Below are 19,236 nucleotides of genomic sequence, written 5' to 3'. Positions count from 1 at the left end.
TGAATATTGAATTCAACAACTTTAGGTCGTGAGTCCCCTCCCCCATCCCCACCCCCTTTCTGTTTCCCCCCTTTTTTTTTCCCAATAAATTATAAAGATTTTCCTTTTCCCACCTATTTCCATTATATAAAATAAAAAAAAAAACCCACTAGAGCTATACCTTGAGTGCCCTACCATCCATTCTTAATTAGCACATTCGTTTAGATAATATCACCAACTTTAACTTTAACACCTATGTGTTCTATTGTACTATTGTTGTTGACAGCTTTTGATGATCTGCTTCTATCACTGCTTGTTTGTCGCTACAACCACACCAACCCCCTCCACCTCTCTGTCTCTCTATCTCTCCGCCCCCCACACACACACCTTAAACCAGCTTATATTTCAGCTCTTTCCTGGACTCGAACTCAAGTTCTGTCGAAGGGTCATGAGGACTCGAAACGTCAACTCTTTTCTTCTCCGCCGATGCTGCCAGACCTGCTGAGTTTTTCCAGGTAATTCTGTTTTTGTTATCCGTTTAATGTTGTCAGTTTCACTTTAAAGTTGTTTGCCACAGACTTTCTCTTCTGTGGCTTGCGCACAGCGCTTCTGCTTTCACCCTCGTTTCCCATCACTCCACCCCACCCCACCTCCCCCCATGCTGCTACCCTTGCCTCCCGGTGTTGCTCTCTGGTCTGTCTCCATCCCCTGACGTTACTCCTCAAACCTGCCTCTTTCCCCCCCCTCCCCTTTCTGGCCTTGCTTCCTGCCACTTTTGTTCTTACCAGGGTTCATTTTCAGCTGCTCCACCTCTGGCTTTACTGCTCACTCTGCTTCTGACCTGAAGCTCCTGGGCTCCATCTAATGGAAAAGGTTGGTCAGTGCAGGTAGTCATAGGATTCTAGCAACTTCCTCCACCAACCAACTTTTGCCACTAGATGGAACCTGCTCAATATAAAATTACTGAGGTAAAAACAAAAAACTGCGGATGCTGGAAATCCAAAACAAAAACAGAATTACCTGGAAAAACTCAGCAGGTCTGGCAGCATCGGCGGAGAAGAGTTGACGTTTCGAGTCCTCATGACCCTTCAGCAGAACATCATTTAATGAAATATATCGTGTATTGTATTTCTTTTATATTTAAATTATTTTGCAAGTTATTTCAACTAGGAATGCACAGTACTGTACACATATGGTACGGCATTTCAATTTGTACATTGATATTCCTGGGTTCCAATGGAACCTAACTCTGGCTTGAACATTGATTCCTATGGGATTCACTTAAAATCACAATTTTCAGGAACGCAACCACAACTTTAACTGAGGGCTCCCTGTAACTGAGAAAGGAGGTTTCCCACTTTTCATAGTACAAATTACGACATAATTGGCAACCTCGTTCAGAAGTTTTTAAAAATATTGAAACTTGAATTACAGTACAGAGTAAGGAGAGCTTTACTTTGATGTGGGGTGTTCTTGGAGCTCATTTGGGTTGTTTTTTTTAAAAAGTCAATGTTCCATTTTTCACAGCTGACACCCCTGCTTTGATCAGCACAGTGAATTATCAATATATTAAATTTTGAAAAAATTAGTATGAGTAAATAGAATCTCAACCTAAGACAGCAACCCAAATCCATTTAACAGCTGTGGGGTTGCAAAATAGAGTCTCACTGTGCTGAATTCTGGATTTACAAAGAACATTTATATTTCAGCGGCACTCAATCCTGTGAACAATTCTCCATTTGTTTTTAATGTGATGTTTGTTTTGCTGTAAATTGCAGCTAAGCTTAACTATTTGAATTATGTGGATTTGTTCTTGATACTGTTCCTCCATCAATGGAAGTCTGTGAAACTTAGTCAAACTTGACAGTACAACCAGCTTCACAGCAACTTCACAAACATTATTTGGAAATGCAAACAGATCATTGTTTGTAGCAGAGTGTGTCATTATGGCTTTGATAAGTCCTGTTTACTGTGAGAATGCAGCTCCATACTGTGAGATCCAACATTTTATTTGAACTTATTTGAATACACTTCCATTTGTTACTCTTCAGTTATCTGGTTAGATTTACTAATGGAAATGTACTTTAATATTAACGGTTGGACACAACCATATATTCCATCGTACATAAATGTGAGTAAATTGCATTTATATCGATTAAAATAGTTGAGTGAGTAGCAACATTTCTTTTTAAAAGCATCAAATTCCTGTTTCTCTTTTCCCCTGCCAGCACCCCCAGCTGCCCCATGGGAAAATACATTATGAAAGTGTCAACAATAACCCGCATTTCACTTTGTCATTGAGGTGATACTAATGAATGTCAGTGTATTGCTGGCAGTGTAAATTATAGAATGAATTAATGTTTTAGAAAACCAAGCTGAGTCACTGCACTGCAGCCTATTTCACTGAATACCCTTGTCTTGGCCAGCAACATTGTTGGCATAAGCTTAAAAATAAACAATTTTAAAATTATTGCCCCCCTTCTAGTTCTCTTAGAGATGCCGTCCCACTGCCTGATCTTTCTTTGTTCAGAAAGAATCAGAAATGCCTTACTCTGCCTCATCTCACCATGCCTACCATCAGCATATTGGGGCTGGGTGGGCCCACCCAGCCCTTCCATCTTGCTCAGTCACCTACTCTCCAGCCAGCTGGATTTTCCCCCCGCTCGCCCCCCCACTCCTAGAAACCTGAGCTGCTGCCTTTATGTCCCATTTCCACAAAGCGCCCACATCATGAGTTTGGTGTGTCCAAGGACAGTTTTAAATACTACACTTTTTCCCTAATGACTGATGGCAACAAATGACATCCTCCTGCAAATGTGAAGGTGGGGAAAGGAGGGAAAGAAAAATCTGATGGCTGTGTTGAGAATGGGCAACATATTTTGCCCCTATTTTCATCCCATTGACTATCTTCAATCATGCAGTTTTGCCCCTTGTCTTCTCCCACAATTGACGTCCCCTGCAGCCATCAACATTGCAACCAACCCCCACCCCCCTCAACAACACCTTACCACCCGCCCTTCCAAACCTTGTCCCCTTTCCCCATCTCCTTCCTCTTCTAGAATGTGACTCTCTGCACTTTGGTCCAATTACCCCTCACCCTCTAACCTCGCTTCACCTGAACACTGCACAATCTTGATCTTCCCATGTGCAGTGCCACAGGAAATTGCCAAATAAATTGTATCTAAGTCCACTTTACTGACCAGTGCTTAAATTTTTTATGATGTGAACTGAATTAATTTTTTCCCGTGATATTCAGATCAAAAGAAGTTGCATTTACAGATTTTTGTAACCATGAAATGATAATTAAATAAGGACCCAGTTTTTTTAAAAGTTGGAACGTTTACAAATGAACATACAAATTAGGAGCAGGAGCAGGCCACTCGGCCCCAATAAGGTCATTGCTGATCTGAATGTAACCTCAACCCCACATTCCTGCCTAAATAACAAGAGGATGAAAAGTTAATCAAGGACCTGTCTAGCCCTGCCTTAAAAAGACTCTGCTTCCACCGCCTTTTGAGGCAGAGAGTTCCAAAGACTCCAAAGTTTGATTCTATCGAAGGTCAAGGGAATATTTCAAAAGAAATATGTTTGTTTTATTTTGTGCCTTTCCACTCTTTTATTGAAAACCTTTTTAAATGTTGCTGCAGGCTAAAGCTGCTGGTGATGATGAAGCCATGTTTATTGATGACAACTTTTGTACAGCTTTGGAGTATGGACTTCCTCCTACAGCCGGCTGGGGCATGGGCATAGACAGACTTACCATGTTCCTAACTGATTCTAATAATATCAAGGTAAACTGATTTCTTAATTTAAAATTATATAAGGGTAATGTTTATGCTTAAATATTTTTAGAAATTAAAACAGCCAGGTTCTAGGCTGAGAACTGGTTTGGTTCTGTGGCTGTTTTCAACATTTCAGAGCACGTTGTCCAAAATTATTCAATTGACCTGTCAAACCACAAGGTTTCTTTCAGGTAGTTGCACAAAACATTGAGCTATAAAATTGGGTCTGTGCCATTTCTTTCACCATTTGAATTTTGGTTGAATTTTGCTTCTCCTCTGTTTTGGTATGCTGCTGGGCCATTTAGATCAGGTAAAATGTGAGTTCAAACCCAAATCTTGTTTGGACTATCTCTGAGGCAGCGGTGAGGATGCTGCAATTGAGGTTAACCCAGCATCCCTGGGTTATGGAGAAAAGAAAGAAAATAAGGCAAGTTTCTCGACTGGAAATTGCAAAGGTGTGGTTGTTGTGTGAGGACAAGATTGGACTTCGCTGTTATACTATTGGGGTGGCTAATTGAGTGGAGTATTGGACAACTTTTGTGGCAATTAACAATGTGGTAACTTGCTGATAACCTAATTCCTAGTAACATTTTTTTAAGGAAAATGTCCTCATAACTCCAATTAAATTAAGTTTCTACTCTTCATTCTTTTCTGTAGGCAGTTTAGACATTTTTAATGAAATATATATTTTTAAAAGTACATAAATAAGAGCCTTTGAACAATACTAGCTGAAGTACTGATACCTCAGGCACTGTCCCCCTTTCCTTCAAAACTATTGTCATCATTCCCTGCTTAAAACCATATTGACCTATTCATCTCTCTCAACAACTGCTTTGTCTCCAGTGTATAAGATCTTTGAATGTGTTGTCTCCTTGCTGGATGACCATTTCCTCCAGAGCTCTGTTTGATTTTTTACAGTATCAAAATGACCCTAATCATGATTACAAGTGATATCCTTTGGGATTATTGTGTATTAACATTCCTTATTCTCCTTCATGATTGACCAAACCAACATCCACCATTTCCTTTCCTCTCTTCTGTTGTCTAATGGGATTGCCCTTGTATGATTCCATTCTTTCATATCAAAGCATAGCCAATTCATCTGGATATATGTTACTGTCCTTCATTGTCACTGGTCAAAATTATAGAATTCCATTATGGGGACACCAATACTACATGGAATTCAGCAGATTAAGAAAGCAACTGCCTACTACCCTCTGCTCCAGCTAAGTGGGCAATAAGTGCAGGCTTGCCCGTATCATCCATATCCAAGAACATTTTTAGAAAAACACGCCCAATAGTGGCTTCTATTCCTCTCCATCACTTGCGGCCAGAATCTGCCAAAGATGTATGCTTGGCTGTCTTATCTGCCTCCTGTCTCTAACCAGCATCGCCAAGAGAAATGCAACAGCTTTAATATCTATGATGGTGATAACACCTACCTCTACAAGTCCCTCACTTTTCTTGACTGCTTGACTTCCCCATTCCAAGAAACTGCTTGTCGACATCATTTTGCATAATGCAAAATTTCCTCCAGCTCCACATAGGAAACACGTTATCTTAAACCAGAGCCATGTACTTCACTCTCTTGCAGTTGGTTCTATCTTGCACGCCAGCCTTTACATCAGGTTGAACCAGACCATTTGCACCCCTTTCAGATCCCCTGCTGAGTTTTAAATTCCACATTCAATCCAATAACCAAGACTCTGTTTCCATAACATTGCCCATTTCTGCATCAGCTTCATTCTCCCCCTTGTAGACATCTTAGTCTAACTTTGTTAAATACTGTAAAATACAGTTTGGTAGCTTTCCACCCTTCACTCTGCTGGATATATTCTGTCCCATGCTAAATCTTATTTGTCCATAACCATCTACCACTTATTATTGGGTTCAGTGTAACTAGCCATTCCTGTAAGCAAACCTCTCGACCTCAATGAGTGTTCCTTTTGATTGACACTCTATTATGAGTGCCACTTTGGCAGAGGTGCCATCTTTTGATGAGATGTTACGTCATGGCCATATTTACTCATTGAGGTGGCTCTGAAAGATCTCATAATATTATTTGAAGAAATGCTGCGAGTTCTGGTGTCCTAGCCAACATTCATCTCTCAACTGACACCACTAAAACAGTCTCTTACTCATGTGACAGCTCATACCAGAAACTCTTCTGACGAGGCTTCTATCTCTTGATCCCTTTAGTCTGTCCAATGAACTGAATACAAGCAGCCAAATGTAAACTTGTGGCTTGTCACTCTTGACAAAAAAAGTTTCAGTCATCAAATGACCTATAAAGAATTATGGTCCTGGCTTCCCTCTGGAACCTGCTTCAAATCTTCAAGAAAAATATAGCTGTCAGTCGTACTCGTGTATTGTGTATATCGCTGGATGTCAATCACTTAGAGATCACTTTGAATTGATTTGTATAGATCCATTTCTGAGAAATCTACTTTGACCAACCTGTGATTGCAAGAAATAAAGCTTTGCTGGTTAATTAAAACTTTGATAGTTGTACAAAACGACAAAACAATTTTTCATTTAAGGTATTAGCATGATTAACTATCCTTTTTCCCCAAGGAAACAAACCGCAGTTGCATATTTACACCCTTTGATATCCAGACCGTAAGGTATATTTTCCAGCTTGCAGTAGCAACCAGTTTCAACCCTGTGACCAATGAGGAATCCAGTAGATAACTTATCACCAACAGGGTTCTAAAAATAAAACTGTTCTTAGGACATGGGCAATGCTGATAAATTGCCTCAAGACAATTCTGTGGCAATTGCTTTGTGGAATGGGCTTGGAATGGCAGTTCAGGTTGGAATGGCAGGTTCCTTTCCTTGAACATTAGTGAACCAGATTTTTTTTTACCACATCTTGCTTGTTTCAAGGTCATTTTCTGGTGCCTGGCTACAAATTATCAAATTTATTGGATTGAATTCTACAATTTGCCATACAGAGGTTTGAAATTGCCACCTCTGGGGGTTTCTAATCCAGTACCATAACCATTATCTCTTAAAATGGTTTTAAAAAATTAACCCTGAACATCAACATTTTAAAATTGTGTGGCTAGTTTTAGGTCGTAGTTTACAGAGCATTTGCTTTTATTGTTTTCTAACCACTATGCAGTGACCAGCTGTCTAAATTTTGCTTGGTTAGTCTGAAAACTGAGCTATACCTGAGAGTGATCTATCTTTAAATATTTTTAGCAGCTATAATATAAATGTTGAGTATCAGTTGATAGCTCTCTCGCCTCTGAATCACAAGGTTGCAGGTTAAAGTCCTATTCCAGGGCTTAAGTACAAAAATCAAGGCTGACACTCCAATACATTACTGAGGGAGCACTGCACTGCTGTCTTTTGAATGAGCTGTTAAACTGAGGTCCCATCTGCCTGCTGAGATGGATGTAAAAGATTCCATTAGTGTTGTGATCCCAGTTGAGATTACCTCTGGACAAGCCTGATCCCAGGGTGAAACCCAGCTTGATAGATCCTAACTTTTATTTGTTTGTTTAAATATGTGGAGAGTAGCTACCGAACAGATTCACTGGAGTCAGCTGATGAACTTTTAACAAAAGCATAAAACATTTATTAAACAAGAAAAGAATACAATACTCCTTCACCCTTAACTATACCTTTACAGATTTGTAAGGATAACACAAGTTACAAAAGCTACCTCATACTCTAACATTCACAGTAAGTACACAGTCCATGTACCAATAGGCATCCTGTGGTCAGATACACCACACTCTGAAACCAAGTGACAGATGCCACCTCAACCAGATGCTATGGATCTCTCCTCAACTCCCCCCAGATGCTTGTCATACCGTAAGCCAACCAGCCTCACTGAACTCCATCTTTAACATGAGGGTTTCCAGTCTCTACTCTTGAAGAACTCGCTTTGGAATATTCTCCCAAACCAACGCATTCTCTCAGATTCCTTCCATGAGGGTTCACCTCCAGGGTTTTGAACTCTCCTTTTGATGTTCCTCTCCCTTGGGTTACCACATGCATTCAAACCATCTTCCACGTACTCTCACCAAATCAGCGTTAACAGTATACCACTGTGTCACATGCCCATAGCAAAGAGCTACAGACCTTCAGTCGTCTTTTTTGGACCTTCTTGCCTCTTGCAAGCTGTTCTCGCTTCAGATCTGCTTTCTACAGCTTTTGTCTCTTTAAAACTGAAGCATGGAGCCTTGCTGTCTGTCCCTCGCTCTTAACTTCATTTAACAGGACTTTTTCCAGGTTCCTGTCCTTTGACTACACGGTCTTGGGACTTCCCCTGTTCCACTTCCCTGGATTATTGGTGTTTTTCTTTAGCTTGGGACTTTCTATCTGTCCTCTTTGCTCCAGTCCTTCCTGACGGTTACTTTCAAAACCAACTGAACTCAAACAACTTCCAAAACCTAACTGCTGTTTCTCTTGTGTGTTTGTGTCTGTGGGAGGGACCTGCCTCTCAACCCCTGTTGCTAGGCAAAGGAACTGTTTTTCTCTACTTTTGTTTGCTTTACTTGGCTTACAGTCGTAAAACTCTCATTAGAAATGCAAGCTCCTTTTTAAGGTGAAACTAAAACTCAATTTGACCTTTCTTAATGCACAAATACAGAGATACAAATCAAACTTAAGTTTTAAAGCTAAAACTCATTCCTAACGCCCACAAAATACAAATATAACTTACTTAAACTGTCTCTATTTCTTAACATTAGCACCATCCCAAAGAAGAGTAGGGGCGTTACCGCCAGTGTACTGGCCAATCCCGCAGTCAACATTACAAAAAGTAGACTATCTGATCATCGTTAACCACACCCATAAATGTTAGCAAAATATGGATGTTAGTCTGTGATTCCGAAACAATCAAAGCAAAAGTTAATTTAACATTGTGTTTTGCTACTTTAGGAAGTCTTGTTCTTCCCAGCAATGAAACCAGAGGACAACAAAAAGGAACCTGCAGATTCAATTAAAAATGAACATTCTGCAGAATAGGAGCATTACTGTTCAGCTTGGAATACAGAATGATGACTGTATCATTTTTCTCCTTTTCAGTTAAAAATATTACCTCTCATAGCTGCAGAGGTATGAAGATTTGAGAATTTCAATGTTAAGTTTTCTTTGTTTCCTCTTCCCTGAGAATTTTATTAAGAACATGCCTTCAGTATAATATTTTATTTGCAATGTACACTTGATACTGTAAACTTATACGGTGTCTAGCAGATGTATTTTCAACAATGCCAACATTGACAAATTGTATTTTATTTGTTTGTTTTGCAACAATCTTCCATCCCTGTAAGTCACTCCAGAACAGGAGAACTAGATTTTTAATTGTACCGTTTAATACCTTTTATACTAATTCTGCAATATATCCAGATTTGTTTCTTATATGCATCTGAGCTATGGTATTAAAATGAATGGGTCTATAATGGTGAATTACTGAATAAAACTATGGCAATCTAATGGAATGTTGTGTGATTATATACTCTTAAGAGTGGATTGCAGCATACATCTGGACATCTGGACTCCTTTAATAGCTCAATGGATAATGAGTTATGGGGCTGCATCTTTCAGGGACAGATAGTTCCTCCACCACCCCCCCCCCCCCCCTCATTTGCCAGAAGGAAAATTGGCTAAAAGCCTACTTGCTCTGTGCAAGCTCACCCTGCAGCCATGATACACTGTGGGTGGCTTAAATTGATGGACTGGGACTTCTGTCCCTCACTTTGGAGGAAGTCCTGCCCCAATCTGAGTGGCTGGAAGCTCCAGCAGCGTCAAGAGATCAGTAGTAGGTGCTGCCGGGACTGCAACCACTTCCAAGAAGAAGGCCTAATGGATCCCAGAGTGAGATAAATCTGGGGTATTAGGCAGGGAGGGTTTGGCCAACTTAGGAAGGGGTGTGGGTTTGGAGAGTAGCTGGGTAGAAAGGATGTGGGTGTGAGGGACTAAGACTTCACACCGTATGTTTTTTATAAACTTTAAAAGCTGAACAAAGATCCTTCAAATGGCCAAATCTATGTTTGTGTGTGACCTCTGAACAAAAAGTGCTGCTTGGTAGTATCAGGGAAACACTCACATCGTTATATCTGGGCAGCCGCTAATGACCCCATGTGGGCTGCACAGGCTAAATTCAAAGAGAGCTGTACAAAGGTATCTGCATTTCACAACCCAGGCTGGCTATCAGGAGTCTGCTTGTCTGCTAAGACAAAGGGCCCCACAACCTTTCTTTAAATTCTTAATGATTAACACAGTTAGCAATCTTGGGGGCCCAGGTGAGGGATACACATTCTTTGTCAAAGACAGTGTGGAGAGGTGGGAGTCATGTGACATGGGCATCTGGCTTTTGGAACCAGTAATTTTGCCTTGTTGAACTGCAGAGCCCAGTCTGCTGTTTTTACCATCTAACTGGCAGCCTCACAGGAAAGGAACTCTGTCTAGGTTGAATACCTGGCCCCATTTAGACTGCTGCTGGAACTTCTGTACCATCATCAAGACTGATTTATCTCTGTGTGCATGTCTATCTCATCGTGTGAAGTCAACACCACCAGAAAAATGAATCTTACAATATCAGTTTCCAGCCCACTGAACTCTGTGAAGGAATACCTCATTGGATTATGATTCTGAACTGTGAAACCTATGTGAACCAATATTCATTTTCATTGTGGTCTCTACTGTAAATCCTTCTCTCTATTCCTTTCTTTACTGTCTGAGTATGAAGGCAATGTTGCAACCCTCTTCTGCATTTTGATTGTGAGTGCAAATAAACTAACCCTTTGAGTTCATCCTATCTTGAGTTCGCTGTTGCTTTATTACTAGAAAATTGGATCATACAAAAGCTGAGGCATTGGGAAATACACTACTGCCTAAATAGAGGGAAACAAATCAAAACACCTTTTGGATAAGTGGTGAGAAGAAATTAGCGGGGGTCAGGTGTGGTGTGGTGGTGGAGGGTTGGATGAGGGAAGTCGGGGGTAGGAGTTGGGTGGTGGGGCGGTGGTGCAATAAGCAATTTTTAGTCTCTAGGCTAAGAAATCAATTTATTAATTTGCCAATCCAACTTCTCTCAAAAGCCTGCCTGATTCATTACTATTATAGTTCAATGTTACTTTGTCCAAACATTCTGTGCATCTTTTGTGCTGTTAGACAGGAGGCAAACTGAACTTCTCACTGTAGCAGAGGTGTTTTTAATTGTTTTAAAGCTAGGCTGTGGCAGGTATCCCCTAACCCTTATGTTTGTGGTATAATTTTTTAAGTAACTTGCAGCAAACTCTTGTTATGATTAACTCAGGTTAGTTTATTCTACATTCAGACTTAGGTGGGAGGTATGTGGCATGTTCGCAGCCTCTCTCACTCACACACACACACATATATATATATATATATATATAGGGGACAGAGTTATGGATAGCAACAGTAAAAGAACCACAGAAATGAATATTAGTTCACGTGATTGCTAGAGTCCATAGTTATTATCTGGAGGGGGATTCCATCATGGAATGGTTCCAATTCTGGTGTTTTCCTGGCTGAGAACAAGATCAAAAAATTCCTTTAAAGTGGAGGGCGGTGAGGCAAGATGAGATTGATATTTAGAGATAAAAAGAAAAAACTGTGGATGCTGGAATTGTTCTGCTTGGCAGGTAATGGCCAGTAGCATCCAGATGAATAGGCTTTGAGGAAGGCTTGTTGCAGGCCGCTTGGTGAGCCTGGGGAGTCCTGCTGCTTTTCTTTTTAGGTTGGAAGTAATCAGTGCACTGCTGTTTCTCAGTTCTCAACTGAATATCGAGATTTTGAAATGGTCACTCAAGTCTTGTGCCTTCCTCCACAATGGTTTGAAAAGGGATGTTTATCCAATGTCTGGGTCTGGCTTTTGTTTTATGGCTTATAATATCATTCATATTGAGTCCCCTGGTTTCATGATTATAATGTGTCCTTACAATGGGGTGTGAGATTTCACAAGGATGGGTGTGGAACTCTTTTTATTCTTTAGCTGCTGTTAGAAACTTACAGAACAGATGGCCAATCGTTTGAATAATGTGACCTGTAGCAACCATCTTTTGGTTCAGCAAAAATCCATTTTAAAATAGCAAAAAGAATGAAGTTTGATGTACACAGTTCTTCATTTCTTTCATGTCTTATTGACATGTCAGTACCTATAAGTGAAATTGGTCAAGTGGTGAGCTGTGCTGTAATTTGTTCAATGAACCAGATCTTCCAAATTTCAGTCAAGGATTTTCAATAAATAAAGCACTGTAGGTGCTAGAAATCTAAAATAAAAAACAGAAAATTCTGGTAACACTGAGCAGGTCAGGCAAGATCTGTTGAGAAATAAAGGTAGCATTAACTTTCGAGCTCTGACTACTCATTAGAAGCTAGAGATTTGGAACCAACTCTGGATTTTACTAGCAATCCCCACCCCCTCTCCCCTGCCTTCAGACCCACCCATGGGGAAACATAAAATTCAACCCTTATAGTTTACATGAAGAGACGAGTAATATACCCATGGAAAGCAATCGAGATAGAGCAACCAACCTCCATCATGGACATGATGTCCAGTTAAGTACAATAACTGAGAAAATGTTTGATGGTTAGGGCAGATGCCTTGATAGAAGCATGCTTTGTACTAGATATAATCAACATTGGCTGGCTAAATGTGCTGGTTGCAGGAAGAAAACTGGGCATAGACTACTTTTGTGTTGTGCAGAATGTAAAGTGACCAAGTTTTGATCACATAAATTTCACTGGTTGCCTTAACACCATTTTTTAGTCGTTAGTATTTCAGGTTGCTTTTTCGTTATAATCACTTAATTTGTATGAGTTTTAAAGCACACTATTTTACATTAAGAGGAAGAGACTATTAAAATTTCCGGAAAGACTTCTTAATTTGTTGGTAGCATTTGTAAGAATAATATAGCATATGTTTTCCTGTTTGCCATTTACTCTACATTTTATCAAAGCAAGTAAAACTAAGAGTTTAGTTATACTTTCATAGACAGTTTGCACCCTACTACAAGCCAGTTGTTAATTTGGCTCAGTCGCATAGTATTCTCGTCACTTGACTTATGTTTCTGTGCAGTTAAAGGATAAGAAATTAAATGCCTTCCGGATAAGGAATTAAATGGAGGCCTCTCTGGACATGAATACAAATGCCTTCATATAGGATATTTTAATGTGTCATTAAGGTACTGGAATGTGATTTCACAGTATTTGCTGCCCTGTCCAATGGCTGTTCCTCACGTATAAGCAATAATTAAGAGTACTGCATACTTGATCAGGAGAACATAAACGGTTGAGCTTAATGCTGCCCATACTTTCCAGCAAAAGTACTACAGATAACAATCAAGAACATAAAGTGCCTTGTGATATCTCCATACATTGATGTGCCTGTGGGCAGGGTTCTCAACCTTGCAGGATTGTCCTGGAGTCATCAGTAGTTAAAGATTAATGTTCTACTCATAACTGTGAACAACATATGAGAAAAGCCATTACATTACAAAAATGTATCTTACTCATTCTATTTCAAACACTTCAGCTTATTAATTTTTATAAAAGTATTGGAGATGGGGGTGAAAAAAGGCTGTTGGTTGGGTATGGTGGAGGTCATATGATGGAACCTCCAGGAATATGTCCATCCAGAGTTGGCAACTATGTATAAAGTGCTAAGAAGCAGAAAGCAACCTCAGCAGTTGGAGCAAGAAGAAAGAAAACTGAGAGAATGCCTACTCTCCCTCATACTGTTCCAGTTCATTTTAGTCACTGGGAATGTGTTGGTCTATATAGCATTTCTTTGTACAATATGTAAACTATGAAATAAATTGTATGCTGTTGACAACAAAATATGTTTTGGGCATTCTTTCAGCACATGAATCAATATATGAATCTGTTACATGTAACAACGATAGAAAGGCAAAAAGACCTGACCTTTAGTCACATGGGATATCGCACAGTTGTTTAGCAAATTGGATATCATGTACTAATCATACATGTGTTTCACCAATTACTTTGGTATTTATTGACATGATTATCTTTGGTTATTTACAACAAGACTAAAGACAGAATATACTGGAAAATCTTGGGTTCGGTAACTTTTGTGGAGCAGTCAAGCAAGTTGAATTTCAGCTGTGGCCCCTTCAAAGGTTGTGGCCCAGTGCCAAGTTAAAGATACCTCCTTGCAGCTAGAGATGAACTTTGCAGCGAGAGGAGGAGGGTCCAGTTGTTGTGGTCATGTAGGAACCACTGACATAGTTAGAACTAGGAATGATGTTCTGAGAGAGTTTTAGTAGTTAGGATCCCAATTTAAATGCAGAACCTTAAAGGTAATCATCTCTGGGTGGTTTTCCAAGCCATAGGCTAATTGGCATACAGAATTAAATTCATGTCTCAAAGAGTGGTGTGGGGAGAAGGAGATTTGATTCATGGGGCACTAGCATCAGTACTCAGGAAAGAGGAAGCTGTTCTATTGAGATGATCTTCACTTAAACCGGGCTGGGATCAGTGTCCTGGCAAATTGTATAACTAGGGCTGTGGTCAGTGCTTTAAACTAAAACTGCCTGAGGAGGGGGGAGGGGAAGGAGGGAGTCAGGTGAAGGCAGATTTAGAAATCTAATAGAAAGGTCAATTCAATAAATAAGTTTGGCAATTTGGGGAAAGGCTAGCTAAGTAAGGTAAGCAGGCACAGAGATAGTACATGTATGATTAGTGCAATAACAGAATGCATGATTAGTACAGAAAAAGTGCATCAGCAAATCAAATGCTTGCTAAGAACAATGGTTAAAAATATAAAATTATAGGATCTTTATCTTGATGCAAAAATGTTCATAATGAGATGGACAAACTAGCAGCCCAAATAGAAATGAATTTGATATTGCCAATACAGAAACATGGTTGTGAGGTGAACAAGGTTGGGAAATAAATATTTAAGGGCACACAGCATTTTAAAAAGGCAGGAAGAATGGAAAAGGAGGAGTAGCTAAGTTAATAGAGCATGACAAAAACATTAATAAGGAAGGATCTTCATTCAGAAGATCAGGAAGCAAATCAGTATGGATGGAGATTAGAAATAACAAGGATCAAAAATCGAAGGTAAATGTAGTCTAATAAGAAGTGTAATAATAGACTGCCTATCAGTAGTTATACTGTGGGACAGTGTTACAACCAGGTGAGGATGAGTGAAATGACTCCCCTATTCTCCCACTCCTCGTTTGACCATAACAGGTTTTGTTTAATTTTTTTAAGAACTTAGAGAGGATGTGCTTTGCCAATTCTGTAAGTGCCCCACTATTTATGAGTCGAGGTTGTAGAGAATTACGCAGACAGGTTTTCTTAGGTTAAACAAAGAATGAGGTAAGTTTATTGAAACCATTCCCGAGCTTAAAAAAGAGAAAAACACAACACCATTCATACGGTCACACACATTTGTCTGGGCCCATGCACACACAAGTACAGTTGGCAGAGTAAAAGGAAAGGCTTGTAAGGGTTTTATAGTCCGTGAAAGAAAAAATTGTGTGTACGGTTATCTGTTCCTTGATTGGTCTCATTGTGGTGATTCAACGTTGTAGCCATTTAGCTTAGCAGTTCTCCTGGATGCAGTTGTATGGAGCAGGTTTCCACATTTTATAAGATCTCGGTTCACATCATTTTCTTCTCAGGCTGGCCACTTTACAAACTGGGAGCAGTACTTCTAGCGAGAGAGAGAGAAAAGGCACATGGGTCCAATAGCCTGTTTCAGTACAGCATTGTCCTTTTCATTTCTTCCTGTCTCCTGCTTGACATACCTTGCTGGTTGTATATTCTAGAGGGACTTGATTAGTTCATGTCTGCTGCAGTTATTGTTTTAGAACAGGTAACTGAATTTCGATGTCTCATATCAGGAACATTTGCAAAGTCCCCCAAATGTTAGAGATGTGTATGAAAAAAGGCTGTTGATTGGGTGTGGTGGAGGTCATGTGATGGAATCTCCAGGAATATGTCCAACCAGAGAGGAATAGTTGGTGGTTGGGGTCCTCCTGGCTCCCCAAGGGGTTGATTGTCTGCCTTCATGCCAACTTTGTAGAATGTGAAATCATGTTTTATCTGTCTGAGCTTTTTTTTTAAAAAAACACAATTATTTATAGGGTTCCACTTTAAAATCCAGCCAGTGGAAAAAATCAGAAATCATATCTTCAAAAAGCATATCTTCATGACAACAGAGCATTAAGCAAGAAATAATTGGATCTTGTAACAAAGGCAATTAATAACAGTGGTGGATTTAAATTTCATCCACACTGGACAAATCAAATTGGCAAAGGTGGTCCGGAAAATGAGTTTGCAAAATGCTTTCCTGGTCATTTCCTAGAACAATATGTGTTGTGGAACCAACTAGGACAAAACTATTTTGATCTAGTATTGTGAAATTAGTAATTTTGTAATGAAATATCCTCTGGGAAAAAGTGCTCATAATACAATTGAATTATATGTTCAGTTTGAGAGCAACATACTCAAGACCAAACAATAATCTTAAAGCCAATTACGTAGGTATGAGGGGTGAGTTGGCTATGGTTGATTGGGTAAATAGACTAAGAGTTATGGCAATAAATAAACAGTGGGAAACATTTAAAGCAATGATTCAAAATGTTCATCAAAAAAAAATTCCACTAAAAAACAAAAACTAAGTGAGACAGATCCATCTGTGGTTTGCTGGGTAAGTTAAGGGTGGTATTAGAATAAAAAATGGAAGCTTATGTTGTTGTCAAGAATAATAGTAAGCCTGAGGACTGGGAAAGTTTCAGAATCCAAGAAAGGATAACCAAAAAGATGATATAAGGGGGGAGGGGGAAACAAATATAAGAGTAAACTAGCCAGGAAAATAAGTGTATTGTCAGAGCTTTTGAAAGTGTATAAAAAGGACAGCTCCCTTAGAGGCAGAGACAGGAAAAATAATCATGTGGATTGAGGAAATGGTGGAAAGGTTAAACAAGTGTTTTGTCTTTCTTTGCTGTAGGAAACATGATAAGAGTGAGGAACTTAAAGTAATTAATATCAGCAGAGAAAAGTATTAAATAAACTTAAAGGATTAAAAACTGACAAATCCTAGGACCTGTGGGCTACATCTTAAGAGTTCTAAAAGAGGTAGCTGCAGAGATGTTGGATGCATTGGTTATGGTTTTCCAAAATTTCCTAGTTTCTACAACGGTCCCTGTGGATTGGAAGTTAGCAAATGTAACACCACTATTCAAGAAAGGAGGAAGGGAGAAAATCGGAAACTAGGAATCATCAGTTGTTGGGAAAATGCTGAAATCTATTTTAAAGAAAGTTTTAAGAATGCACTTAGAACATCATAGCATGATCAGACAGAGTCAGTATGGTTCTATGAAAGGGAAATCATGTTTGACAAATCTATTGACGTTTTCCGAGAATGTAGATAATAGGGTAGATAAAGCGGAACCAGTAGATGTAGAACACTTGGATTTCCAAAAGGCATTCGATAAGGTGCCACACAATAGGCTGAAACACAAGATAAGGTCTCATGGAGTTGGGGGTATTAGTATGGATGGTGTATTGGTTAACAGACCAGGAAACATAAATAGGATATTAAGTTAGCAGGCTGTAACTAGTAGAGAGCTGCAAGGATCAGTGGTGGGATCAGCTATCTAGAGTATATATTAATGCCTTAGGTGAACAGACTGAGAGTAATGGATCCAAGTTTGCTGACGATACAGAGCTACGTGGGAATGTAAGCTGTGAGGAGGACAAAGAGGCTGCATGGAAAGAGCTATAGACAGGTTAAGTGTGCGTGCAACTGGGAGGCAGATTGAGTATAATTTGGGGAAATGTAAGATTATTCACATTTGAATATTTTAGTAATATAATAAATAATAAATAATATAATAATAATAAAAAAGCAGAATATTTTTTTAAACTTGTTAATGTTGATGTTCCAGGAATCTTGGATGTACAAGGAAACCAGAAAGTTAGCATACAGGTACAGCAAGCAATTAGGAAAGCAAATGGCATGTTGGCCTTTACTACAAGGGAACTGGAGTACAGGAATGAGGAGGTTTTGCTACAATTGTGTCTTCTTTTTAGGTATTTCCTTGGATTGAAGATGACACACATGCATTCTCTGCATAATGGGACTCAACAATTTAGGTTGCAGTGACTTTGGTTTTGGATTGAAGGTGGCATAGGTTGAACAGTTTCCCATCTGTTCTGTACAGGGTTCAAACAAGGCTCTGTCATCGCAACGACCCTCTTCTCCATCTTCCTTGCAGCAATACTGCACCTCACTTCCAGCAAACTACAATTGTATAGGGCTTTGATGAGACCACCTGGATTACTGTACGCAGTTTTAGTTTTCATATCTAAAGAAGGTTATACTTTCCTTGAAGGCAGTACAGCAAAGGTTCACTAAATTTGTTCCTGGGATGAAAGGGTTGTCTTTGATGAGAGGCTGAGTAAATTGGTCCTATACTTTCTGGAGTTTAGAAGAATGTGAGGTGATCTCATTGCAATGTACAGATTTCTGAAATAGTTGACAGCTTAGACATTGGGAGGTTGCTTCCCCTGGCTTGGAGATCTTGAACACGGAGGCATAGTCTCAGGATAAAGGGTTGAGTGGAGTGAGGAACAATTTCTTCACTCAGAGGGTTGTGACTCTTTGGAACACTTTGTAATTGTTTACTCCAGGAGGTTATGGATATTCCATTGCTGAGTATATGTAAGGTTGGGATAGAATCAAGGGATATGGGCAGCCGGTGGGAAATTCTTTTTCCACCAGAAGATCAGCCATGATCATAAGGAATGGCAGAACAGGTCATGGACCCAAATTAGTTGTCAAATGGAAATTGGTACAACTGGCCCAGTTATAATGGGCCCAGCTGGCCAGTTGAGATCTGTCCAGTTGAATTGGTCTGGTCAACCAGTTGAATTGTTCCAAGTTGACCAGTTGAGTTGGCTGCAGTTGCCCAGTTGAATTACCTCCAGCTGAATTGGAATTGAAAAAAAAATACTTATGTGCCTGTATGTACTGTGGGGTCAGTGAAGCTTAAAACGCCCTTGATTGGACAGCATTGTAAGTTTCACATTTTATTGTGATGCATAGAAACACAAAACACCTGAAGCAAAAACCAAATTAACTAGTGCAGAAACCAAAATAATAATTAAACATGGTTAAAGAGTAAAAGTGTTAAGTTACAGCTATCATCATACAAACTTGAACTATATTTACATTATTGAGATGGGATGGACCACCTGATTATGGCCTCAAAATTTTCTCCGAGATGCTAACACTCGTGACTTCCTCGTAACGAAAGAAATAAACAGCTCACCACAAAAACAAGATCAACAGTTAAACACGTAAATTTAAGAAACCAAAAACAGTTAAGCACAGTTAAAGTGCAGACAGATACCAAACAAAAAAAACAGTTAAAGTGTAGAAATGTTAAATTACAGGCATTAATCAAAAAACAGTAAAATATTTATTATCTGGTTTGCTCCGGCAATGGGCAGTGCTGAG

At 39.4% G+C, this 19,236-nt stretch overlaps 1 protein-coding gene across 2 annotated transcripts in view; it reads left to right on the top strand.

Moving 5' to 3' along the window:
* kars1 (lysyl-tRNA synthetase 1) overlaps window positions 1-9,209 on the top strand; it is a 47,094-nt gene extending 37,885 nt beyond the window's left edge. For both annotated transcript variants that reach the window (XM_041191827.1, XM_041191826.1), the window contains exons 14-15: window positions 3,627-3,770; window positions 8,655-9,209. In XM_041191827.1, the coding sequence (XP_041047761.1) occupies window positions 3,627-3,770; window positions 8,655-8,741 (231 nt within the window). In that variant the 3' untranslated portion in view covers window positions 8,742-9,209. The remainder of the gene's footprint in view (window positions 1-3,626; window positions 3,771-8,654) is intronic.
* The last annotated feature ends 10,027 nt before the right edge of the window (window positions 9,210-19,236 follow it).

The sequence above is a fragment of the Carcharodon carcharias genome, chromosome 7 (assembly GCF_017639515.1).
Source record: "Carcharodon carcharias isolate sCarCar2 chromosome 7, sCarCar2.pri, whole genome shotgun sequence".
Taxonomy (NCBI): Eukaryota; Metazoa; Chordata; class Chondrichthyes; order Lamniformes; family Lamnidae; genus Carcharodon; species Carcharodon carcharias.
The sequence above is the reverse complement of the archived record's forward strand: the minus strand, read 5'-3'. Positions and strand labels throughout refer to the sequence as shown.